General features: G+C 42.1%; 1 protein-coding gene across 1 annotated transcript in view; it reads right to left on the bottom strand.

Annotated features, from left to right (window-relative positions):
- Nucleotides 1-27,734, bottom strand: part of KIAA0319 (KIAA0319 ortholog) — a 993,525-nt gene that overhangs the window by 523,238 nt on the left and 442,553 nt on the right. The window contains exon 3 of the mRNA XM_086965138.1: nt 7,448-8,220. Coding sequence (XP_086821264.1) covers nt 7,448-8,220 — 773 coding nt within the window. The remainder of the gene's footprint in view (nt 1-7,447; nt 8,221-27,734) is intronic.

The following is a 27,734-nucleotide window of genomic DNA, read 5'->3' as shown; positions in this document are numbered from 1 at the left end:
GGTGTGCATGTTGTACAATCCTGGTAAGGGAACCCCAACTCCTCCTGGTAGTTTTGCTCCCCCTTCATGTCCCTTTGAGGTCATCCAATTGGACTTCATCCATATGGAGAGATAAAATAACCTGAAATACGTTTTAGTTGTGGTTTGCGCGTTCTCCCGATGGATCGAAGCCTACCCTCTTAAGGACAACACTGCATTGTTAACTGCGAAAATCCTACTGAAGGAATACTTTCCTCGGTACGGAATGCCTAGAGTTGTGTGGTCAGATAATGGAAGTGAGTTTGTGGGGAGTGTGATGAGGAGTGTGTGTAAGGGCCTTGGAATTAATCAGAAATTCCATAGCGCCAATCATCCCCAGTCAGCTGGTTTGGTTGAAGGGTATAACGGCACCCTTAAACTAAAACTAGCAAAGATTCAGGCTACGACTGGTCTCTCGTGGCCTGACGCTTTACCCTTAGCACTACTGTCAACTAGGGCGACTGTACACTCCCGAGTGGGGCTTAGCCCCTACGAAATAGTGTTCGGTCGTCCTGCGAATGTTTGGGGGGTTCCTAGGCCAGGTGCGTTCTGTGATCTTGAGTATCCAATGTTGATCGATTATCTTCATGACTTGACTGCTAAACTGAGGTTAATTCACCAACAGGTTCACGAAGCATTGCCGACGCAGACGGAGGGTCCAGGCCACCAGCTCCAGCCCGGAGATTGGGTGGTAACGCAAAACTTTTCGCGCAAGAACAACTTGGATCCCAGGTTCACTGGACCCTACCAGGTCCTCCTTGCCACGAGAACTGCAGTTCGTCTTGAGGGACGGAAGAATTGGGTGCACGCCACCCACACCAAAAAGGTCCCTATTCCGTTGCCAGCAGACTTGTGGGTGAGGAGAGGCATTGCATCAACTGAAACCGAAGGATTGCCGGCGTTTGTACCTTTCAGTGACGCACAACCTGTCGGAGAATCCTCAGTGCGGCAAAAAGACACTGTTGAACATTTGTCATCAAAAGACTCAAGACCAGAACATTCAGCTGATCAACAGGACGCTGTCCCTTCGACGGATCCTTTGTTTGACGAACAGACACGTCCTGGGAAAACCCGATACTTTTTGCGATCTAGCACCAGAGACTAATAAAAGATCCTGTTCTGTCCCTTGACAACTGCATTATCCCGTTTTCCACGATCAGTTTGAACACTCGTATCATTATAATTATTTTTGTATATATTCATTGAGTTCCATTCCTTACACTTTTTGCTTCCACAGCTGAGAAACATTGTTTTCGCATATATATAATTGTGAATAAAGGCCGTAGGGCCGCGCGTGTACTTCCTTCTGGTTAGTAGGTCTTGACACTAGGTTAAGGACCGTCGGTTCCTGGGAACTCCTAGGGATTGACTACTGCTACACAGAACGAAGTGCGTCAAGAAACGTTGCGGACGGTCGTAGGGGATGGCATTTTCGAAGCTGATGGACTTGGAAGGAGCTCAGGCGCAAAGGTTCAAGTTACAACAACTTAGTCGTACCAAATGTTTTATATTCCAAATATTCGTATTGTTTGTGACTGTTTCTGCATTATTGGCGGGTGGGGTGTATTACACGATGTCTTACTTCTTACCTTCTGCCATACCTACTCCTACCCCTGACCTTAAACTCACCTCCACTGCTTCTCCTCATTCTTTTCATATCTTACCTGAACACGAGCAGGCTAGACGTGCAGAATTCCGCAACAATTCCTTTATTCAGCTCCTTCACCAGCATCAGTTAGTGGTTAACACTACTAATTGTTGGGTGTGTGGGTTGATGCCACATACTACGGATAAGGGAATTCCATATCTGGTGTTACCGTATAGTTCCCAAGGGTCTGCTCGAGCATTCCAAACAATGTTTCGAAGCGCACTAGGTTTCCACCCCATTCGAGAACCACGTTCCCCCTACTCTGGTCCTACCTCGTACCAAAAACCTTTGTCTATAGCAATTGAAGACTTAGATAGCAATATCTACGATCCCTCGCTTATTCCTGAAGAAGAGGTACAAGCCTATAGGGTCCTAAGTAGAGGCGAATATAGTGTGTTCACTAGTGAGAAACAGCCTCGCCTCCGATATGGGTCGTACCCCACATTGGTAATTTTTGTCTCATAGGTCGTGGCCGAAGATCGAAAGCCCGACTTGGAGAGAGTGCTTGCACTGAAAATTACATTCTGCCGATGGTCTCGTCCCCTGTGTTTTTGGCTGCCAAGGGTACATACTTTATCTGTCATGATCGTGCGTATGCATGGTTGCCCTCTGACTTCATGGGCTCATGTTTTATCGCAAACTTGTTGCCTCCGACGTTTACTGTAGATGCAGATTATCACAAGATTAGAGTTGTGAGAGGCGTAATTAGCGAAGAGGATACTGCCGGTCAAGAGGCAGGAGACTTTTTCAAGGGTTTCCTCCCGTTTTGGGGACCTATGGTTAATAGTAGGAACCTAAGACAGTTGACTCGAGTGGTAGAATCGACAGCTAATATTACTGCCAGTGCCCTTGGTAATATCACCACTGAACTGCAGGCGGATAGACTTATGACGTTACAAAACCGTATGGTTTTAGACGTGATCTTAGCAGATCGAGGTGGGGTATGTAAGGTGATCCATTCGAGCTGCTGTATTTTCATTCCTGATAACGCTCCGACTGTCTATCAAGCCATCTCGAAGTTGCATAAGATCTCCGAATCCATACACGTGGATGTAGGGGATTGGACGCTACTTGGATGGTTTTGGGGCCTGATGTCGACTTGGGGTTGGAAGATTCTGATGATCATCGGAGTCGTTGTGGCGTTCCTGTTCACGTGTTGCCTTTGTGTGCAGTGCGGTCCTGCCTTATGTGGCCTCTGTGCTACAACGTGTATGAGACAGCCGCCTGTTACCAAGGGGACTCGGTTGGACAGAGCTATGCTACAGCAACATCTAGATGGTCTGATGAATATCGAGTATGATTCCGACTAGTGCTTGCCTACATGAGGGCAAAAGGAGCGTCTGAGGTTCCGTGACAATTGTAAGTGGTGTTCTCGACTCGCACGAATATGGTCGAGTCTGGTATCTACGAACCGCAAATGACGAGTTTAGTAAGTGTGCGCAGTTTCGCTGTGCTAACTTAAACCGTTCGTTTGTTATGTGGGATTTTCATCTGTACCCACGGGTTCCATCTTAGATACGGCATCCATTTTGTCTCTTGCCCTCAAGTAGCCAGCGAATGGACGTTGTCCGCGTCGCGACCCTGGGACTCCCAAGATATTTGCGGAAGACACATGTTCTTTGTAAGTGTCTTTATGATGAGGGGGATGATACTGTAAGGCAGATGGCCCCGCTTGAGGCTCATCTTGCCGTGCCGGTTTATTGTCTCAGCCGTGCATCTCATTAGATGCCTGTATCTCGTGTTTCCCGATACCTCCCCTTTTACACCCTTTCCGATCTCCCCACTGTCTCCATCTTCCTCTGCACCTGTCTTTGTTCCTATTTTCGATCTGTTTTACTGCCGATTGGAATGCACTAATGTTGGGAAGATGGGTTTTTACAGTTGGGAACCGCCAAATGTTTCCGCACTTATGTTCCGGACCTTGTGTGTAACAAAGTGACCAAAGCGACCCCTCTGGGGGATAATTGTGGGAACCGGGTTGTAAACCTTTGTGTATCATGTTGTCCTATGGGTAAATTCTGTATAAAAGGAGCGATCCACAGAACCAATTTGAAGCAGTCTCCCCAAGTTGCACGTGTTGTACTTGTCGTGACTTCTGTGTTCCCTGCAGTAAATAAACCTTGAATCTTTGACGCCGAAGGAAATGTCCCGTGTCTCTGTCATTCGTACGCCGGAGCAGGTAACCCACGAAGGTTTCAGGTGTTGTCCCCTGGCACCGCTGGGTCTTAAAGAACCCAGTCCTTCAAGACCTCCTCTCACCCTAATATAACCTATGATACACACATTCAAAAATAGAAACTAAAATTTTCAAAAAAATGGAGATACCAATACCAGTTAAAACAACCTATTCAGTAATTCCAATATCTACATACACATCCACTCATTCACCAACAGTTCTATATAGTTACTCATACATGTACTCACTCATCATATGTACTCATAAACCTATACATCCTGTTGCACACCAATACTCATCCATAGAGTTACTCACACACATACTCACACATGCAAATAAACATCCATTTACTTGCATATACAGCTATACACACACCACTATACTTACTTCTACAGAAAGATATACATACTTAATCTCTTAAACAATCACTTATAGAAACACATAGTTATTTATACCGGAACTCTTCTAATCTTTCACTCTCACATATATTCACTTATATACATCAATACTCACATATACTAGTTTAAAACATATGTAGTTACTCATAAAGATGCTATTGAGACAGTCATTCACTCACTAACACACCCATAAACACACTCATCCACCGATACAGACCTGCACACATGCTGTCTTCAAAACACATACAAACAGTGAGTCAGTCATTCATGCATCTGTGCCCTAAGTAATAGCCCCCTCCAAATCATACAGACACTCATTCTGATACTCAAAAAACAAAGTAATAAGCCATAAAGACACTCATGTAGCTACTCACCAACCCATGCAGTCACTTATACACAAAGTGAGACACTGATACAGATATTTAGATATTTAAACATTACTCGCAAATACATGTATTCACTAAGATACACTTAGTCAGTTATACAATCAATTTTACAAAAAAACATCCATTTAGACACTAATTTACCCATTTATTCTTCCATCGACCTTTAGGTATACATATATAAAAAATATTTATTTTTCAGAAAGACACATATTCACTGGATGATGTCATCAGGGATGTCACTGACCATGTCATGGGTGATGGAATATGTGACGTCATCAACAGTGCATTGTGGGCGCGAGTTATAGTTAGCTGAACTAACTATAACAGAGGAATTTCAATGGTTTTGTATGAGAGAAATGTCCAGCTAACTATAACATGGATGAAACCTATGGTTTTTTCACTGAATTTATAAGGTTTTTTAAATGCTAATTCCTAACTAAAACGTGGCTGAAACCTATGGTTTTTTCCGTGAATATATATAAATGTTTAGAATTTTTTCGAACTCAGTTCAAACTTGCAAGGAAGGAGATTTAGTGAAAGGGACAAATCGAGGTTCAGAGGCCATAAGGTATTTACATGTTGTCACATAGAAATGTGAAGGCCATCATGAGCCAGCTGACTACATTGAGAATATAGGGGAAGGGACTGGTCACAAGACTAACTTAAATTGAGGAAACAAAATAACTTAAGGTAGATGGCTCAACAAAGAGGATATGGGGTAACAGAGAGCAGGTTGGGTCTAGGCTCTACAAAAAGTGTTTTGTGTCCTTTTTTTACTAATGTTAGTGGTGGAAAACAATGAGAAGAGAATCAAGATTGTCAATATCAATCAGAGGGCTTGCTTATCTGTGGGAGATGGAGATAATGTACTGAGAAGAATGACGGAACTGTGTCACTGACTGATGAGACATCACCTTCAGGTGAAATATATAGAGCCTTCTTTATGGACTTAAGGGACACTAAGGCCTTTGAAGCAAAGAAAATACTCAGAGGAGAAGTGCCAGAAAAAAAGGGGATTTGTTTGCTAGAGTGAGCAGATTGTTACTCTTCCCTGATGTGCAATAAAAGCCAACATAGCAACTGTTATTGGTCTTTGGAAATGCAGCGTAATGTGCTAGGGTTCAATGCTACCTTCAACATCTAGCTAAGTTCAGGGATATTTCAGAAGACAAAATATATGTGTTCACTGAGGAAAGGTGTGCTTACATGTTCTTGGACGAGGATGGCCTTGAAAATGGTAGTTGAAGATCCATCAATCTGGACAGTTTAATACTTTAAGTGAAAGATTTCTATCTGCCACTGCCCAAAGATGTCCATAATTTGATTATTGGTGGTGAGTAACTGGGGATCTTGATAATAGGGATTTTTTAAATATATGTTGGGAAGCAGTAGGCCTCACTCCTCACGCATTTCCTTCTTGCCCCTCTATGATCTCTCCATGTCAATGGCCAGCGAATGTATGGAATAAGCTGCTTTGCAGCTGCTTTGGAGAGAAGGTTGTTGCTATTTCCTATTGTTTAAATGATGTGGGGATAAAATGCAAAGTTAACTTATACTGTAAAGTGTATCTTTCTTCAATAAAGAAAGAAACATTCAAGAAACAACAAATAAAGTGTTGCCAAACACACTAAAGAAAGGAATAGCAAAATTTCAAATTCACCTAGGTATAGGACCAACTGGAGCACAAACCAAAAAGGAGGGAAAGCCTAAATAAAGAAAAGAGGAAAGCAGCTAATAAACTTTTTGTATCTTTTTCCGATATTCTAGTCTACAGTCCAGAAAAAAGGGTAGGCTTTGCAGTGCATCCTATAAAAACGGGTTCTCATTCACAGATGGGTCTTTTCTGTCACATTCATGCTTCCTTTGTCTCACATGTTGCTTTATATATTCTATGGTCTGCACCCTAGAATCCTCTTCAGTGGAAATAAAGTCTCATGTAAATAAATAACTGAAACATTAAATAAAATTGAAAATGAGAGTGTGAAAGTATAACATTTGTAAACTAAGTCAGCAACTAATCAGCGAGTCAGGGAGAACGGATTAAGTGATCCTCCTCTTCCATCTTCTCTTAGCTTTCCTATAAAAGTGGTCAGGCTACAAAGAACTGAGATCTTTGACTCTCAGTGTTGACAATGCTGTGGCATATCAAACTGAGTGTGTCAAGTAATACAAAATTAAAGAAGGCTTTACTCAAGCGAAAAGAGTGCTTTCTAGCACCTTAGAGTTCAGTGGCAGCTAAATTAGTGCATTCCTGTTCTAACTTCATGCAAGACTCTAAAGCTGATTGCAAAGGTCAAAAATACAGTTTACTCAAATGGGTTCCATAGAAAACCAAGAATGACATAAAGATGAACAGTCTTATCGGTCTTGGTGAAAGAACTTGAACTGATAAAAAAGCACCTCCGCTCACAAAACCTTTTGTCATTTACTGGCTAAGTGTTAGTTACTGTTGGTCTACCACTGCTCTTGCCGTTATCTAAGCAAATCAATTTCCAAATATTCTCCTCTATTTTCTTTCCTTAATGACACAATATAGTAATCTCTCTGAGAACTTCTTTCTATTGTTGCCGTTCTCAGTCCATGATTCATAACACCTCACCACAACACAACCCCAAACACACCAAGAAATGTATACAGGCAAAATCAAGAATCATTAAACAGTCTTAGGTCACCGGCATTCTATCACTGCCCAGAATGATTACAGCAAAACAGTGAAAACAGCTAATATTGGATTCTTCTGAAGAGAAAGCCAAACCATAATGTCATACTAAATGGTTGTGTGACTGCACATATTCACAATATCAAATAGTCCTGAACCTACCTCCCCCAATGAGCTGCTGCTGGTTTTCACGGGCTGCTGCTGCATACTCAAATCAGTTTGAGGCACTGTTGCTGTGGGTAGCTTAACCTCAGTTTTCAATGGCTGCTTCCCCTCTAAAGGAAGTGTAACAGTTTCAAGTTCAGATACGTTTTTGATCATGACTTGCTCCCATTTGGTATCTTCCTTCTGGGCCTCCTCTAAATGTCCATGGCGATCTCTAGGCTCAGCCTCTGAAGAGTTGAAGCTTCTTTCACTGCTTGTCGGAAACCAATCTGCGTAGTCAAATCGCCCCTTCCAGTCTTGCTTGGTGCTTGGATGGATGGGATCTTGTTCATGGTCCATGTAGTCATCCGGATAGTCATTTAATTCCTCAAGGTTGTGGTATTTGGTTAGGAGGGAAAGCCCTTTCAGATTGCTCACATCTTCTCCAGAATCAGGCAACAATCCAGCCGTGTGTCCCCTGTTGAGCCTTATCGGTCCATATATGGGTAACGGAACAAGTCTATCTGGCGGTCTAAGTACAAAGGTAAGCTGGGAATTCATAGTTTCCATTTTATTGGGTTCACAATTCTCTTTGTGCTGGCAGTTCACGATGTAACAATGCCTTTCAAGCAGCCAGGCCAAGTCACACTCAGATAGGTTGCAACAGGCTGCAGCACAGTCGGACATTGTTACTGCTTGAGGCACTCTGAAGATCTGCGTGGTTTCTAAATTAGGTGATATGGCTGCACCTGAATAGGTCACCCCATTCCTGCACTGCTCACAGAAACACCCTGCAAATGATAAAATACATTGTTATGATCTTACATTTGATCTTCCATACATTCAAACTTAAGAAACTTCAATATTTTTCAGTATATTCTTTCTGCTAATTGCTAAGAGTTGATGTAACATTAATATGTATACCTTTACTGGAAATGAGTCACTGAATGTTACTCTGAATGAAAAAGGATGTGCTAAGTTTAAATACGAGCTAGCAACACAAATTGGTCTGGCCTAGGCAAGCTACTTTGATTGTTAACTTTGTTTGCTTTGTATTTATTGCAGGAATGTGCCACAGAAAGACAAAAAAAAAACTCACGTGACCCACTAAAGGTAGCCATCAAATGCTTGCCTTAAAATGCTCAAATAAAAAAACTCACTCATGTGGCCTTTTTACTGTGATGTTTCTTATATGAAAGGTTTTTGTTTTATAATAATTATTTTTGAAGGAGACCAGAAAAAATCGCTATCTAACCAAGCATTCAAATTGCAGGCAGCTAAAATATTACAATGTCACCTAATCAATTTGGGGCACATTTATGATCCCCGTTATGTCGCTCTTACACCACACAAAAGCTACGCAACTCAAAAATTAGATTTATGAAGCCACGCAGGGCCACCTTGTGTCGCACAGAGGTTTCATAAATCTCAAGAAAAGCAAGGGAGCGTTGCCTTACTCTGCACTAACGAGGCGTTCTCTGTGCATTGCATGGGTGTTCCCATGCAACTCCCATGTTTTTTGACACATTCCCAGGGAATATGCCAAAAAGATAAGCCGCCCCAGGAGAGGATTAATGAGGAGAAATATCTTTATTTCTCCTTGTCATTTTCTCTTTCTATGTCTGCTGCACTCAGCAACACACATAGAGAGATATGCCTCCACATCAACGCCATTTCCTCCTCCTGCTTCCACATACTCCTTCTGCTTCGTAAGATCTTCACGTGGATGCCCACCAAGTCCAGGAAAATGGTCACACCATGTGCTCATAATCAGCAGGCTTGACTACAGAAATGCACTCTACGCTCGCAACACCCAGAAACTCCTAAAAAATCAGCATAATACCCAAAATACCTCTGCCAAACTAATTCTGAACATCCCACACCGCAGCCACATCACCGGCCACCTGATAGACATTCACTGACTACCTATCAACAAAAGAATTGCCTTCAAGCTCCTCGCGCACACCTAGAAAGCCCTCCACAATGGCGGACCTGCATACCTCAGCCATCGCCTCTCCTTATACACTGCCAATAGACATCTCTGCTCTGCCCAACTGGCTTAAGACTCCATCCCATGGATCTGCAAGACACTGGCTGAAGGAAGATCCTTCTCCTACCTCGCTGTGATGACCTGGAACTCCTTGCCTAAGTACCTCAGTCAATCACCATCGCTGCCACAATTCAGGATGGACCTCAAGACCTGGCTCTCTTCGACTGAACTGCAGATACACCCCCGTGCCTTGAGAACCTTACGGGTGAGTAGTCATACTTTATAAGAAACCTGATTGATTGATTGAATAAGGACTATTTTTGTGCAGGAAGGTGCCCCATCCTGCACAAAATCAATCCTGCATGCAACACAGGAACCCTTGCACCATGGCGTTGGCTCTGGCGTTAGGCAGCCAAAACAGCGCAAGCACAGGGGAAATGGTAGGAATTGCTTGCATTCTTTAAAATACGGCGCATTCCTGCTACTTTCCCGGTGACTTGCTGTGCTGCCCTGCGTGACAAATCTCATAAATATGCCCCTTTACTCCTTTAAAAAGGAGATAGAGAACACATTCTCTAACTGGACATTTTAAAAAACAAAAACACAATTGGAACCAGGTTTATAACTGAAGAGAAAGACTGTCTATGTATATATATTATCAACGATGTTGGAGAAAAAACAATAGTCTGGAGAAACAGCTAAAGCTGTGTCAAAGGCCGCCAACCAGGTTCTTAAATGAAGAGAGAGAACCCTCTACCTATGTATATTATCCATGATTTTTGGGGAAAAAAACAATAGTCTGGCAAAACAGCTAAAGCTGTGTCAAAATCTAGATCTAAAGAAAATCGAATTATATAAATGATGGACTTTGGTTTCTAGTTAAAGAATAGTTTGTGCTTTTATAATGTTTTGTTTTACATATGACACCTTTTCCTTATTAATCTTACCATTTTCTGATGAACTGACATAGCATCTTTTCACAGAATGTGGCCCAAATCAAAAAATAATTTGATGTGACTCACTCCTGGTTCACTGCTGAAATGCACAGGTAAGCAAGGAGTAAGTCAATCATGAGTAAACGAGGAGCACTACAAGAGTAATTCACAGCTATTCAGACGCCAATCCCTGTGAATCGGACCCTTAGTTCACAATGTTATGTAACACTGGTAATCTAAGATTTATAACACATGGGATACGATTCACAAAGATTATGCTATGAGTAATTATAAATTACTCTTGTAGCACTCCTGGCTTACTCTTGAATTGCAACACAATTTGTTTAGCTGAGTTGCATAAAAGGGGGAGGGCAGGGCAGTGCCATATTGTGAAAAATTGGGTTGTTGGTTGAGTGGAGTGTTAACTCTGCTCAAGCAACAGCCCCATGCCCTGTCAGGGTGAATGACAAAAGTCACTAAATTATCTTGTGCTTAACCATCTGGTAGCCTGGCACACAAGCAGACAGGTTTAACTTAGAGGCAAAGTATAAAGTATTTATGCAGCACATAAAGTATTAAAGTGAAAACACAACACAAGAAAAATCCCACCCAAATTTACAATAGAGTAAATGTTAATACATTATTTGATACTAAAATGACAAAACTCCAATCAGTAGAACTGGTGTAAATTTTTTGAAATTTTAATGTTAAAAACTAGCACCTAAAAGATCAGTGCGCCAATCTAGTTACATGAGACTGGGTCAAGGGTAAAAAAAAGATGGAGAGCAGGTTGGATACAGGCAGTGGATTGGTCCAGGCCGCGCTTACCTTCCGACAAAGAAGAAATTTCAGCAACTTTTTCAGAGAAGGTAAAGTTCAGCGGGGCAAGCATTCAAGTGGTGTCCAAGGTGGAGGCATTGTTGTCGGAAAGCCGCTGGACAAAGTCATGGTGAAGATTTCTACATTTAGACCTAATGCCCCATTATGATGGCGGGCGAATCGCCACCGCCGGGCCGGCGGTGCTCACCTCCGGCCCGGCCGTGGCGTTCCGCTCCCCACATGTCCCTGGTTCTACCCCGCCATATTAGTATGGCGGGGGCACCGCAGCAGACAGAAAGACCGGCTGCCGCTTTTCCACCGGTCGTATTCTCAACCGGGCGGAAAAGGGACACAATATGGTAGCGGTGTCTGCAAGACACCGGCCTCCATATTATGATGTAGGTAGAACATCACATTTCCATGGCTATTATGATGTAGGCATAACATCACATTTCAATGGCGGCGATGCCGCCATGGAAAAGCATACGGTTCTTGCTGTTGAGGGCCCGTTGTGGGCCCCCAGGGTGTTGGGTGTACAGCAATGCACTACGTGGCAGGCACCACGTGGTGCCTGCCATGTTGTGCATTGCAATGCTGTGCGCAGTCCTTTGACATTGCAAGCAGGTCTGCAGCCAGCAGATCCACCCGCAATGTCAAAGGCCCAGAAATCAGGATGCGCCCGCAACACTGGCGGGCGCATCCTGATTTGCATGGCGGGACCGCCTCAGCATCGAGGGTTAGTCCCGTGCTCCGTTACGGTGGCGGGCGGATTTTGCCTGCCCGCCATCGTAATGATGCCCTAAGTTTTTTTTTTTGAAGTCGCAAACCTCCAGCGGGCCAAGCTGCAAGCTGTAGCTGACCAGGGCTTCACAAGGCCAGATACCCCTTATGCTCAGAACTGCTGAACTGGATTTGGTGATGCTGGGAGGAACGCAGCTGGAGCTGCTGCGAACTCAGGCTGAAAGGCAATGCACCTTGGGCAGTTCTACGAGCAAGTAAGTCCTGGCCTCGTCTCGGTTCTCAGAGCACTATTTTAGTCAAAAGGTTTATAAGTTCCAAATTTTGAATTTTGGCTATCTAGGCATGTTCAGCACCATGTCCAAGGGTCCAGGACTGGAGAAGCACCACTTGGAGGATCGGGACTAACTCAGGCTGGGTCCAGGTGTGGCTTTAAGATAGTTGGAGTCTTTTTTGGTCCCTGGGGCTCTATCAGGAGGCCCGCCAACTAGCCCTAGTAGTCACTCTGGTAGTTCTGGGCTCAGAGGTGGAACAGAGTTCAAGCAGCAGTGCAGGACTCAGAGGTTTCAGGGTAGGCTTCATGTAGCTGAGCAGTTATTTCAGGAGCAGCAAAGCAGTCTGCTGATGTACACAGCAGGCATCAGCAGTAGGCAGTCCTCAGAGGTCTACCTAAGGTCCAGAAAATGAACTGAAGAGTGGGTCTGAGGGTCCTATTTTTATACTTGGACCGTGTTTGAAGTAGGGGACGTTTCTAGAGAATTACGTTTGAAGGGGAAACAACACTTACAACGCAACTTTTACAACGCACTACCTTTACAACGAAACTTTTACACCGCAACATCCATTACAACGCATGCCATTACAATGCAACCATTACAACGCATGACACTACAACGCATACCACTACAACGCATACCCTTACAACGCAGTCATTACAACGCATACCATTACAACGCATACCTACACTATCCAACACTTACCCTACTGTTTCACCCCCTGGAGTTAGAATAGTAATTTGTACCCCTACAGTATCCAATACTTACCGTACTGTTGCACCCCCTGGACTTAGAATAGTAATTTTAACCCCTACACTATCCAACACTTACCCTACTGTTGCACCCCCTGGAGTTAGAATAGTAATTTTTACCCCTACACTATCCAATACTTACCATATATGCAATATAATGGTATGCGTTGTAATGGTATGCGTTGTAAATGTAGTATGCATTGTAGTGGAATGCGTTGTAATGGATGTTGCGGTGTAAAAAGTGCGTTGTAAAGGTATGCGTTGTAAAAGTATGCGTTGTAACGGCATACACCCCTTTTGAAGTGCTAGGAGTTTCCTGTCTTCCCTGCCCCGGCTCCAGTCTGACTGCATGACCAATGAGGTAGTGTGAAGTCCTTTGTATGAAGGCAGGGCACATCCTATTAACTTGTAGGTGGGGCTGTGCTTATCTCTGCCGCCTCCATCCTGCCACATCTAATCCCTGTATTGTGTGGCTGTCTGCGAGGAATAAACAAAGTCGAATTGCCAAATACATCCAGTCATTTGATCCAGAAACAGGCGGTAGACACAAAATAAGGAATTATTTGTAACTTAAAATCGAACTTTATAATTAAAGAGGATTTTAAATTACAATTCCATAGACACCAAACATGAATTTCACACCTGCTCCGAATAAAAAATGTGCACTTATTAAATGTAATAAGGCAACCCAATGCTCCCCTATTGGAAATGTTGGCCTCAAAATATTGAAAACGAATGTAGGAGTTTTTCATTACCAGGGCATGTAAAACTTAAAAGTACATGTTCAACCTTTTAAGTGCAATGCACCCTGTCCTGTGGGCTACCTAGGGCCTAGCTTAGTGGTGACATATATAACAGAAGGAGAAGAAAAGGCTTGGCAAAGGGGTTATTTTGCAAAGTCGAATTGGTTATTTAAAACTGAATTCAGGTTACGATGGCAGACTTGAAACATTTTTTAAGAGGCTGCTTATGTGGGTGACAAATGCAAAAAGAATAATTGATGGCAGAATGCAGAACAATGTCATACATTCACCCCAGTACACCGATCTGGACCTAAATCCATAATTGTTTTTGTTCACCATGCCATTCCAGTTTGGACCCAGCCATATGCAAATCAGTGTTGACCCTGTGCCTAATGGGAACAATCCAGCCCAAACTGCCAGGTCAGGTCCTCCCTGAACTGGAAACAAGCATCCTAGGACCAGTTTCAGGGTTTCACCCCTCATCAGCCAGAACAGCTTGACTCCAATGGCATGGAGAGCACGGGACCCACGCCTGGGAATACCTGTCCTACTCTGGGTGACAAATGCAAAAAGAACAATTGATGGACAGAATGCAGAACAATGTCATACATTCACCCCAGTACAGAGATCTGGGCCTAAATCCAAAATTTTCTTTGCTCGCCATTCCAGTTTGGACCCACCCATATGCAAATCAGTCTTGACCATGTGCCCAATGGGAACAGTCCAGCCAGAACTGCCAGGTAAGGTCCACACTGGACTGGAAACAAGCATATTATAATTTTAAATAAACATTGATAATCACAAATATTATAATTTTAAATAAACAAAAACAGAATAATATAAATTGTACCAATAGCAAATAAAATATGAAAAGTAATACATACACTATTCCCACTACAATTTATACAAGACTAGTCAAACTATTATGTTAAATGTATAAACAATGTACTACTCCCACTTCACGCAACACAAAATTTACAAATCTCCCTCCAGTAAATGCAACAGTAGGGAAAGTGTTGGATTGCGCATAGGTAACATTTACTATTCCCACTAAAGTTAGTACACAAGTAGGGAAAGTGTGGGATTGCAGGGGGTACAATGTACTATTCCCACTCGTCAATACAACAGTAGGGAAAGTGTTGGATAGTGGAGTTGTAAAATTGACTATTCCCACTCCAGTCAGTACAACAGCATGGAAAGCGTTGGGTAGAGATGGGGTCAAATTAACTATTCCTACTCCAGTCATTACAACAGTAGGGAAAGTGTTGGATTGCGTAGGGGCAAAATGTACTATTGCCACTCCAATCAGTACAAGAGTAGGCAAAAGTGTTGGATTGTGGAGGGTTAAAATGTAATATTCCCACTCCAGACAGTGCAACATTAAAAACAACCAACACAGCTTGAATAAAATAATATTATTTCAAAAACAAAGTAAAGAAAAATATAAATATGTACAAACAAAACTACAAATGTTTAATGTTAAAAATACCAAAAATTCAAACATACTGCAATGTTAAATACATATCACAAATAACTAAAAAGTTTATAATAAATAAAATATAAAAATAATTTTTATACAAATATTTTTTTTTATTTAGAAAGTAACAAAAAATATATAATACGTCAATTTAATTTTGTTACTTCTCTTGATATAACCCCACAAAGGTCATAACATGCATCTTAAACTTAAATTTAAAAAGCTAAATATTTACACAATTACTATAACTATTTATCAACAAATAAAGTATCAGTAATTAAATATTAATTATAATTAATTCACTTCCCACAATATACCCCCACAAGAGCCACAATGCACTCATAAGATTTAGCAGAACATTATTTACACATTTAACATAATGAATTACAATTTGATAATTATTATTAATTAAAAATAAATGTTTCAATATTTTAAATTCATTTACTTCCCACTCAATACCCTTAACCCCTTGCATGCTCGTGACAGAACGGTTCCGTCATGAGCCTCGGGTGGGCTGCGCTGCTGACGGAACGGTTCCGTCACGGTCCGCTCGCCGCGCCTGCGCGGCGCGAATTCCATGCCTGCGCTGAAGGTTCTATTAGGCGGGCGGGCCGTGACGGAACCGTTCCATCACAAGCAAAGCCCACCCGAGGCTCGTGACGGAGCGCTTCTGTCATGAGCACGGGAGCGCCGCGCGCCCCCCTCCTACCCTTTAGCACTGCGGCGGAATAGCCGCCGCAGCTAAGGGGTTAAAAAAACAATCAACCCACATCTAATATCATTACTAATAGACAAATATTGCACAATTAACATAATTATCAATTAAATAAATATTATTAATAACAAACTAATGGGAATCATTACAATGCCGGTCAGACTCTTGTCTTGGCACTGTAGCGGAAGCAGGACCACCTGACATGGAGTCACCAGCCCTGCCGCTCTTATTACAATCGGTCCACCTTCACGGCACTCGCAAAGTATATATTTTCCGTTGCGGCTTGTGCTGCGGGATGCAGCACACACCGCAATAGGAAATGTACACTTTAAAAACATCCCTGCACATGGTGCAGGGATGTTTAGGAGGGCACCAAAGATCCCCCCCAGGCCCCATAGCGGAGGGCCAGTGGAGAAGGGGGCCCTGCTAGGGGCCCGTAAAATTACTTTCCACCTACCTTTTCATGGAGGGCGAACCACCATAAAAGAGCAGGCAGAATGGGACGTTGTAATCCCTAAGGTGGTGCCTGCGCAGGCACAGCTCTTGTTGTACGGATTAATGACCCTCCGATGGTCTGTCGGGCTCCTTGAATTCGTCGAAAAGCATCGGAGTGTCCCTCCGCCTGCTGCCTCCCACAGCACGCATTGTGATGTGTCCGTTGGATGGCAGCAACAGATGGCGATTGGACCGCATCCGACTAGCCGTCAGATGCGGTCCGACTGCCATCAGAATAACCCCTGTATATTAATTTACTAAAATTAAATAACTTACCAAATTTTACCCCTATAAAGCCACAACCTGCACCTAAAATGGAAATTTTTTAAAATTATTACACAATTAAAATAATTGGCAAATAAATAATTCATAGTATTTAACAACTAATTATTAATTAATTTGAATTAATTTTCACCCCACCCTTTACCCCTATAAACCCCACAAGCCTCACCTAAAAAAAACTAACATAATTAATTATCAATTAACAACTAATTATTGACCAATTAAAAATAAATTACTTCCCAATATTTACGCCTATAAACACCTCAACCTGCACCAGAAATTAACAAATTACACAATTACCAAAACTATCAATTAATTATTAACACCTAATTATTAATTAATTTAAAAAGAAATTCATACCATCCTTCAGCCCTATAACAACCCACATCTAAAAAACAAAAATTAAACAATTAACATAATTAGCAATTTATATTATTCAACTAATTAATTGAAAACAAATTGCTTCTCTTTACCCCTATAAACGCCACAACCCGCACAAAAAATTACATCAAAAAAATGAAAAGCACAATTAACATAATTAAATATCAATGTAATAAATGTTATTAAATAACAAATAATCAATAATGTATTATAAATAAATTACTTCCCACCCTATACCCCTATAAACCCACAACCCCCTACAGCACTATAAAACACAAACAATAATTACATTTAATTTAATAACTACTAACAATGTAACAAATATATTAAAAAAACATAAACAATAATTGTGCCAAAAATGTACATCATATACATTTAAAATATATATTACAATACATAACAATAATTAACTGTATAATAAACAACTTTATTTTAGCAAACTATATTAATGACTTCAATATTTTTAAAATCAATAATACTTACCTTAAAATGGATAGTCTTGCTGACGATTTTTCCATATGAAGATATTTTGGCACAATATTTTGGTATTGCAATATTTTTGCTTCGATATTTTGTCTGAATAGCTCTGCTAGTTAGTAGCTATGGCCCTGTATTTTAATCCATAGGTGGTGAAGAGACAGCACCCAAGCACCACCCAGTGGAGGCCTCCCGGGAGCAATGCAGTGCAAAGTGCTGCTTTGCATCACTTTAGGACTACTTTCCAGTGTAAATCAAGATTTGTTCGGGAAAGTAAATCCCATTTCAAGACTTTGCACTTGTTTGCAACACTTTTGAGACACTGCACAAGTACAAGGAGTTGATAAATCTGACCCTCAGCCTTTATTATAAAAACAAAGGGCTGCCCGATGGCGTTCTTTGCAAACATTTTCAATGGAATTCTATGGAATGTGGGGATGTTGAAGTGTTAGCTGTGTATTTCTGAAATGAAAAACGCTGCAGCTAAATGTGCTGAAAATATTTACAGGCAGATATTGATCATGTGCTGCACAGTTGCTACATGCGGTGAGGTGTATTGGAAGACTTTATAAATCGATCGTTTTTAGAATTCTCGATTCAGAATCTTTCACTTGTACCAAGTTTCAAACACACAATTCATTTAATTGCTTCATTTTCACCTCAAATATAACTGACTTTTCTTTAAATTGGAATGTAAAACCCATTCCCGTACATTACATTGGTTTTACTGCAATTCAATTCTTAAATGTATATGTATTGTTTAAACAGTCACCTCATTAATCTTTTCGTGGTGCTCTGACATAGGCCACAACCACCTCTAAATTATCCCACTGCTTGTTCACCGGTTCCCACTCTTGAAGCAACAGACAGGTCTTAATATTTGTCTCGAAACATTAGGAAATTTAGATCAAAAACGAAAAAAACTGAATTTTGGACAAAGTTTTAGTTCCTCCCATTGGACACAAAACCAGAGGACAAAGTTCCAGTGGATATACCAGTAATATTTAAATCTCCCGATATTACTCCCTTGGGGGCTCATTAGGATGGCGGACGGACTCAAGTCAGTTAGCCATCCTGGTGTAAACCGGGAGAACCCGCCATGCATGCGGCGGTCCCGTCCACCGGATCACGATGCCACCACCAACATTGCGGTCAGATCTTGATCATTAACACTGCGGCACATAGAGCAGCACCTGCTGCGATGTCAATATGCCACGTTGCGCATTTCACAGCACTACATGGCAGGCACCACACGGTGCCTGCCACGTAGTGCTGTGAAATGTACGGGGGTACCATGGGTACCCCCCCAAGTGCAGGCTCACCCCTCCCAAGACAAAGGGGTGCCGCAAAGGGTTCCTGCCAGCCTTTCCATGGTGGTTCTACCACAATGGAAAAGCTGGCTACAGCCAAAATCGTAATTTGCCGGACGTTGCCTGCTAGGCACCACCGCGATTTTACTGATGAAGACCGCTCCGCCAGGCAATCATAATGATTACCTGTGGAGGTTTCCGTGGCGGACAGTCTTTGTGACCACCACATTCGCAGTTAGATTTTCCATGCCATCCTATTTTGGCGGTGGAAAATCGTGGTCGGAGGACGGCGGTCCTTCCGCCATCCTAATGAGCCCCTTCGATCTTAAGGACAAGATGATCTTTACACCTGCCATAACTAGGAAAAAACAGTACCAATATAGTTGTAATTCTTTACGGTTTATATTTCAAAGCAAGAGAGTCCACTTATAATGATAGTACAGTTCCCAAGATGGGTAAAGTTACTTATTGAATTTTTACGTCTGGATTCACAGTACAGCTATTATCATGACCCATTGCTACCAATGTATGCACACAGTTGGCTTTAGTTCACCTTACAGTAGTAGTACCCACTCACCTCATGCTATCTCTATTTGCTTTATCATACCATCTCCTGTGGCCTACCTCCATTACAATCCATGAGAGACTGTTTTACATCTCAAAAGAGCACATCAAATTATCAAGCATTAAATTCTTTAGCTCACAGACTTTCATTTTAATAAATGTATTATTTCGCTAAGCAACATATTAATTTGTAATGATTTAGGGCCTGATTAGGCGTCTGGCAGTCTCGCGACCGCCGGACTCACTGTGGTGCAGGAGTGACGGTCCACCATTTTGCCGATTACGATCTTAAAAGTCGTATCGGCAGTGCACTGTGGGCTGCGCCAGGGAACAGTAATTTCCCGGTGGTGGCGCAGCTGCGCCTTAACGCAATGGGCCTAATGGTGATGGTGCATTTTTTTGCCGATTACGAACAGTCATATCCTGGCGCAGCTGTACCACAGTGCAATATGCTGCATATTATGAGCTTGTCCACCATCAGCCTTTCATAGCAGGAGCCCTGCCATGAAAAGGCTGGGGATGGAGGAACAAAGAGGACCCTACTGGGCGCCCATACCCCCAGCAATGGGCATAAAGCCACGTCCATGCCGTGCTGGAACTTTTTTGTTGTTCCCATTCCAGTGCCTGTTTTATAGCCTGCCTGTAAGCTTCCTTGGATGCACAGAAAGCAATGAGCCCCCCTCGGGCCTCTCATGATAGGATAGGCACTTCTTCGGCAGGACAGGTTTTTTAAAGGTTTCATGGTATGTAAATCTGAATATGATGTATAACAAACTGAATATTTCCAGCCCTAATCTGTCATTTGTTCCCATAAAAACGGCCCTGATTAACAGTTTGTCGACATAGGCTGTGGTATTTACCACATGTGCATTACTTGTGGTATATACCTCCTACTCCGAGTGTTAAGGGGAAAATGGGCATGACATTCGGAATCGGTATTAAACACAACGAATTCTGCATGCTTTGCATTGTTTCAAGGCTTTTTCCACTACAATTATTTTCGGCAGGTTTGAGAGTTTGGAATTTATCAGGGAAAAGAGTAAGGGTGTGATAATAATCACACAACCCGTAATTCGATCTTGTACAAATTTATGTTTGATAGTCCATATGATCTCTTGCAAATTCTCCTCCCTTTTAGAGCTTTACAATGTATGCTGCAATTAATTCAGTTTCATTGAACCCTAGTGCAAATGGGGGTCTCGAATGAGTAGTTCAGGAGCTAGCCGGAACTCGCAAGAACCCAGAAAGTAGCCTGCAGAAGTACATTCTAGCCCAGTATAGCATTCAGAGTTTGGACACACTGAAGGAGGTAACACTGCTCATCCCCAGACTTTTAGTGTGGCAGACAACCACACCAACAGCAGGCACCCTGTTCACATATGACACACAGTGATGGCCTGTGGGGCCTATACCATGCCCACTTGTCACTACTCTTCATCTAGCAAAGCACCAGATCAATCTTCTCCAATGGGCTTCAGAGTTCAATTTAAAATCCTTCGGACACTGCACATGGCCATCTGAAAAAAAGTGTCCAAAGCACCTGCAGATGTTGTCCTCTCAAAGCCACACTATGCATCTCTCAATAATCTTTTGCTTGGGCAAGACTCAAACAAGCAACAGAAGATCAAACAAGAGAAACAGAAAGGAGGTAGAACAGCCAAAAATATTGAATACTGCCAGTCCGTCCTTGTGTACACTTCTAACTAACTACCTCTGATGAATGTTGCTAACCAAGCTGTGCAAACAGGTCTTCAACTAATGCTTTGTACCTTGAGATGCTGTGAGCCAGATATGGGACCAGCCTCACAAACTATCAAGGTTCTACCTGTCGTTAACCTTTAATTAATGTAAGGCTTGTGTTCCCTTCCTGATCCTGTGCTCTCTCCACAATATGTGACCTGTCCACTCCCCCCTCCCCTCCCCCCCTACTCCCAAACATAGACAATCAGGAACAAGCATAACCATATACCGGATGTGATTGTCGACCTTGAGTAAAAACTGACTACTTTCCATGAAGTGCACAAGTGTATTTTAAGAGTGTGGGATTATTATATCGCATGCAATATATCGCATGGCAATTAGACTGTCTTCACTACATAAATCTATCTCTACACTGCAAGGTCGGTATATAATTACTATTCTTAAAGCCACTTAAACGCATCTCTGTTGTAACTCTATGTAGAGCTAATTTCAGTATTTATGTATACTTACCATACGAGGATGTGCGCGGTCAATGTAGTTGTGTATTACAATAGGTAGACAGTGTCTGTCGCTGTATAGTTATATGCAATCGAAAAATTATATGTGGCTGGCTGTATAGTCATATGGTTTGCTCCCAATAAAAAGGCAGCCTAGCAATCCAAACGAGAAATCAAATAACTGGAGTCTTCCGTACTTTTAGGTCGAATTAAAGACAATTAAACTTGCAGATGTAGAGTCAGCTGCCAGATAAGCTTTCTGCAGTTTCTTTATGACAGCGCTCATCAATAATTCTAGCGCTTTCCCTCTGCCAAAGTTAAGGATTCGTTTCGCAGAATAAAGCGAGGGACTGATAATGATAAACAGAATACTGTTTCAGTCATATACGAGGTGCATTTAGGTTTGAACGTATTAAAAGCAACACACAATTACAACGCAAGCGACATAATCCTTCATTGCTCTCCTTGGACTACACATTTTGTAATATTCAGTATTAATTCAGCGAAAAAATAAAGCTAATTTTTTATTTAAATAAAGGTCTCGTGAATAATAAAATATAGACGGAGCACCATCTTGCTCCCAACAGTATACATGTCCAGCGCATTCAGTATTACAGTTATACATCGGCAACCGTTTACTGGTTTATCACTTGAAACCTACTACTTTCTTCTCAAATTACTCAATGCTTCATTAAAAATGTTAACATGATTTGACCACCTAAGATGGCGACGGGAGCCTGATGAGCCTCCAACACAGCCCACAAATATCCTACACCTCCCTTGGAAGCACGAGGCTCCTGTGGCCTAATATGCATGGTCCTGCCACCCGACAACCAGCAGACACAAGAGGGGTGACACCAGTGGCCCTGAATGGTGGTTTGTTCCCTTCTCTGAGCTGCAGCCTGAGTAGCTAAGAAATGCACGTTCTGTGGAGAGTGGCATAACCTGAGGCGTACTGACAGTGGGGCAGGAGTAGCATGGCGCAGTCCCTGGAGCTTGAGGCGGCGGCTGAGCTGCTGCCATGCTGGACATGAGTGGACCATGGCCCTGGCACACATAAGTAAAAGGGAAGGACCCTAGCCATTACCCTAGGAAAGCGGAAGAGCCTGGTTGGATCTCTATCTGTAGATGTGCGGGTGAATATGTGGAGGATGGCATTGGTGACCTATGAGGACTCCATGGCCGCTTGCACTTGGACTCGGAGAGGCAGGGAGGAGGACCTCCCGCTTCTCAAAGACAGAGACTGACCGTCGGCCCAAGACAAGGGGGAGACCAAATTAGCAAAGATGAGGGCCCAGCCTCAGGGGGGCATGTCCCCTGAAGAACCATGCCTGAATATGCCACTCAGGTCATGGGTGGAAGCCACCATCAGAGTTAAGCCCCTTCTTATAATTCAGACACTGAGGGGCCGATTCCGATTCCGGTCGGAAGGGCTCCGAACCATGTTTCTGACCGCATCGGTTAGTGCCGGCCGGATTACTTTCCGAGCTAGCCATTCCGATGGGCTGGGTCAGAATGGAATCCGACTCGGATTTCCTGATGGCCTACAACGGGCTTGGAGAGCCTGTTTTCCGTCCGTAAATCCTTCAGTACTCCCCCGGTCGCCTCTTTACGACAGAGGGAGTACGATGGCAGTTCTTCACTGCCTTTTCGCGTCGGTGTGTCCGGCACGAAAAGGCAGTCGGAAACTGTCTCTGGGGGCCCCAGCAGGGCCCCCATGAGTGCGAGGCCGCCAAATGGTGCCCCTCTATTGATCCCTGCACCCGATGGCAGGCAACTTGTGGTGCTGGCCACAGGGTGCAGGGATGAATTGTACATCTGCTCTACACAATGCAGGCATGCATGCTGCTCGGCATGCATGCGTGCATTGTGAGGAATACGAGTGCGACCGAACCCTGTTAGGTAGCATCGTACTACCAGGGCCGTAACCGACGACAGCAGGTCGGTCGGTTACGGCTCCTGACCGATGTCGGACGGACTCATGTCCGCCCGCCTTTGGAATCGGCCCCTGAATGTATCTGCCTAGGATTCTGACCTTCCCCAGCTACCGTGCGCCTGAAACACGACGTTAGGATACTGCTATGAAAGATCACCTGTGAAACTCCCTGGAAGGACTTTATGGGCCCCCTCACATTCTCTCATTCTGTTAACATAAACGATTGCAAACTAACTTGGTGGCCATAACAATCACCTTTGGAAAGCGCACAGGCTGCCTCTGCCTACCAAAGAATTCACATTTTGTGCTTCGTAAAGGTGTCTTCTGCAATAGAAGTACATCTGGGGATATACTTCTGTATGGATTTTTGTATAATGTTCTCAAACTGTATTGGAAAGAAGCTGTGGTCCTTTAACTGATATCTGTCATGCACTAGTTTGCTTGCACACATACTATTTTTTCATTAAACAGGTTAGACTTTAAGGCTACCCAAAGTATTGTGTTTCATTTTACATTTTGATCACCCGAAGAAGTTCAAGGAACAATCTGTGTGATGCTGATAAGTAAAACACCTAGCATCCTTTGGAATTCTTTAAGAATCCTTTAAGAATAATGCCTACTTTCTGATCTCCCACCTTCTGGCAGTCTATAAGGAAGCCCTGTGAAGATGTTGACTGTTACATGACTTGGGAGGAGTTACCATCTCAATGATACTTAGGCCAGAAAAGCCCTGTACCAATTTCTCCTCTTGCAATATGAGCTGAGATGTGTAATGTCATGACACATTATGTTATGTGAAGCCAATGAAGGCCGAGGAGATGTGAGGAGACATGCCTTCCTTGGAAGGTTCAGAATTGGAGGACTAAATATAACTGTCTAATTTTCACCCCATGCAGAAGAGATGTGGAAATACCAAAATACAATTACTTTCTATAGTCAAGATGTGATGTGACTGCCTTTTGACAAGAAAGAGGAAGGAATTTTTCATATTTTACTTAATGTCTTAAGAGGTTCAAAAAAAGTCACGACAACTTGAGTGAATTGCTGGGCCATTGAAAGATCTTTGTCATCAGAAACCCAATATTTCTAACAGAGGGAACAAAGGGAAAGAGTAGGATCTAAGTTAGAACTCCACATAGAAGGGGATTAAGAAAGCGAGTTTGACAAACATGAGAATTTCAGTTGTTTCTGAATTCAGATGACATACAGGAGCAAAATTGTGTTTAAGCACCCAGATGATTATAAGAATTTGAGCATAAGAGGCGATCTCAAAGCTAAAAGAGCAGGCTAGTTCAGCAAGAGGAGCACTGTAAACGTTGAAGAGGGTGGGACTCAGAGAAGATCCTTGAGACACTCCACGGTTAACAAGCTGATGAAGTGAGCGATAAGGAGGAAGACAGACTGGTTTAAATCTAGTAGTCAGACAGAGGCGAGGCAATTTAAGGTGCCCCGATTGAAAAGACACAAGAGAAAAGTGGCACATGATAAAGTATTGATTGCAGCCGAATGATCAAGCAGAACCAAAGAAGTAGAAACACTACGGTAGAAGTTCATCCAAGATTGTCAGAGGCAGCAAGTAAGGCAGATTTGGTATTGTGTCATGTTAACAGCCAGACTCTGAAGCAGCCAAGAGGACATTAACTTTCAAATAGTCAAAGATATGTTTGTATCTTGTTTCTCTATGAGTGTAGCTGGTAGGGCAGAAGGGAAATAGGAGGGTAGTTGGTGGAATCAGCAGGGTTGCTGAAGGATTTTAAAGAATGGGGGGGCTCTGTAGGTTGACAGATGTTTGATAGTGATGCCTGGAGCAATGAGGAGTAATTTAATGAAGTCAGAATAGGTGTTAAAATCTGTAAGGCTCGTAAAAACAAGCAGGAAGGGCAAAGGATCCAGCAGAGATCCACCTTTAACCTGAAATGTATCATCCTTGGATAATATCTTGAAAGCTTCTAAAGAGGTGCTTTGGTAGCTATTAAGGTATTATCAATGAAACTTTAGGACTTTAGGACTTCGATGGCTGTTTTATTACAAAATTCATATGAATTTTAGGATTGTCAGTCACAAAACACACAATGACAATATGAAAGATATCCCTGACTGAATTGCCAGCATTATTAATTATTTATTCCCAAGATAAGCCAGTCGAGTCAAATGCAGTGATAATACTTCCTTGTTGTGGCTTTGTAAATGGATTTGCTGTTATGAGAATGGAAGTTTCTTCCCTTTCATTCTAGCGTTTTGCATTGATATTTAACAGTGCAAAGTTTCTCATTGTAGCATGGGGCAGAGGGGGGGTTGAGGGCAGTTTAAAAACATTTTGGTCATAAAAGAAGAGGCTAAAACTCTGGCCAAACTTCTAAAAAAGAGAATAGTTAGAATAATACCTTCATTTACATACCAGGACAAAAGCTTTGCCATGCCTGGCTGCCCCTTGTGCCTCTGTGTAAAGCTAACCAGGGGAAACAAACTTCAAGGATCTATGTATTGGTCTAGTTGGACTTGTAAAAGGGCCTTTGAATTAGTACACTGACCTTTTCTACTTTAAGTCCTAAAACAAAAATTGGACATACCCATCAAATATGTCACAATTCTGTGCACAGCATTTTGGGTCCAAGTTTGTGCCAATGGTGTACTCTCTGCCACCTTCCCAAAATAATGGGGCAGTCGCCAGAGATGCCCGCTGTACCCCTGCTATTCACCTTAGTTGTAGAACCTCTCACAGATTAGAGTAGGTGGCATGCGCAGTTATGGGGATTCAAATGGGAGACAGGTATAGGGACAGAATGTCACTCTATGCCGATGAGATTTGCTCTGTATTACGAAGGTATTATGCACAATATCACGGTTAGTGCAAATGATTTCTGCAGCCAAATCCCTCCCTTCCTAATTCTAAACAGTTCATCCTATGTTGTATGAACTGGTTTGCTCTCACTGCAATTTTCACAAAATGGCGGCTAAGCAAATACCAACATCCACTGTAGACAAAGTCAAAGTTCATTGCCTTTCCTTTAACACTGGAAAGAATACTTCACAAGTAGGAAGTACGGAAGCTCAGTTAGGACTGTATAGAGGCATTTATGGCCTTTGCAAATTCATCACAGTAAAATGCCCCAATTCACATTAACTATACATTCTATCTTAGTGTATTACATTTTGTAGCATAATGCTAGGAAATAAGGTATGCCCTCTAATAACATAATTGTACTGCAAGTAGACAAGCAATGTTGGTCATAAGAAAAATGCGCACTAACATCAGTACATCAGTTAATCATAATAACTATTTACACTTTTTGTAATTATTGCACCACTTTTTGAGACTATAGTGTTACAGTCAGTTTTTTTTCAACTGAAAATGATTACATAATGTAAATGTTAAAAATGTATTCGCTTACTCAAGTCTCCCATGGGTAAATGCAGGTCGCACTGGAAATCCGAGAGGTTGGACTAAGCTTAGGTTTCCACCATGTGAAGAATGTCCATGTTTCTATTTAAATACTGATATAAACAAAATCCTACCTACACTTTGATAGCCTAAGGTGCAAACTGGATCACTGAAAAAATATCGATTACAAAAATATAGACGAAAAAAATATCGAAGTAAAAATATCGAAAGACAAAATATCGGAATACTATCTACAAACAGGTAAGTACAAAAATATCGAATCAAAAATATCGAATAAATATATATACCTAAAAAAATATATCGAATTTAATAAAATAACTTAAAAATGATTTAAAATTAATGAAATAATAACAACAATTAATTTAAACATACTTAAAAATACATAAATAACTTTACCATTGTTAAATAATTAATTTAAGAAAAAAAAATACAACTTGATTTTTTAACACACACATATATATATATATATATATATAGTAACTTAAAATTAATAAAAAATATACAATATTTTTACTGTAGATAGCAAGAGGTTGACATTTACTATTACCACTCCAGCAACTGCAACAGTAGGGTAAACGTTGGATAGCGTAGTGGTAAAAATTACTATTCCCACTCCAGAGAGTGCAACAGTAGGGAAACGTTGGATAGCGTAGGGGTAAAAATTACTATTCCCGCTCCAGAGAGTGCAACAGTAGGGAAAGCGTTGGATAGAGTAGGGGTAAAAATTACTATTCCCACTCCAGAGGGTGCAACAGTAGGGAAAGCGTTGGATAGCGTAGGGGTAAAAATTACTATTCCCACTCCAGACAGTGCAA

The sequence above is a fragment of the Lissotriton vulgaris genome, chromosome 4_1, assembly GCF_964263255.1.
Source record: "Lissotriton vulgaris chromosome 4_1, aLisVul1.2, whole genome shotgun sequence".
Taxonomy (NCBI): domain Eukaryota; kingdom Metazoa; phylum Chordata; class Amphibia; order Caudata; family Salamandridae; genus Lissotriton; species Lissotriton vulgaris.
This window is presented reverse-complemented; position numbering and strand designations above follow the sequence as displayed.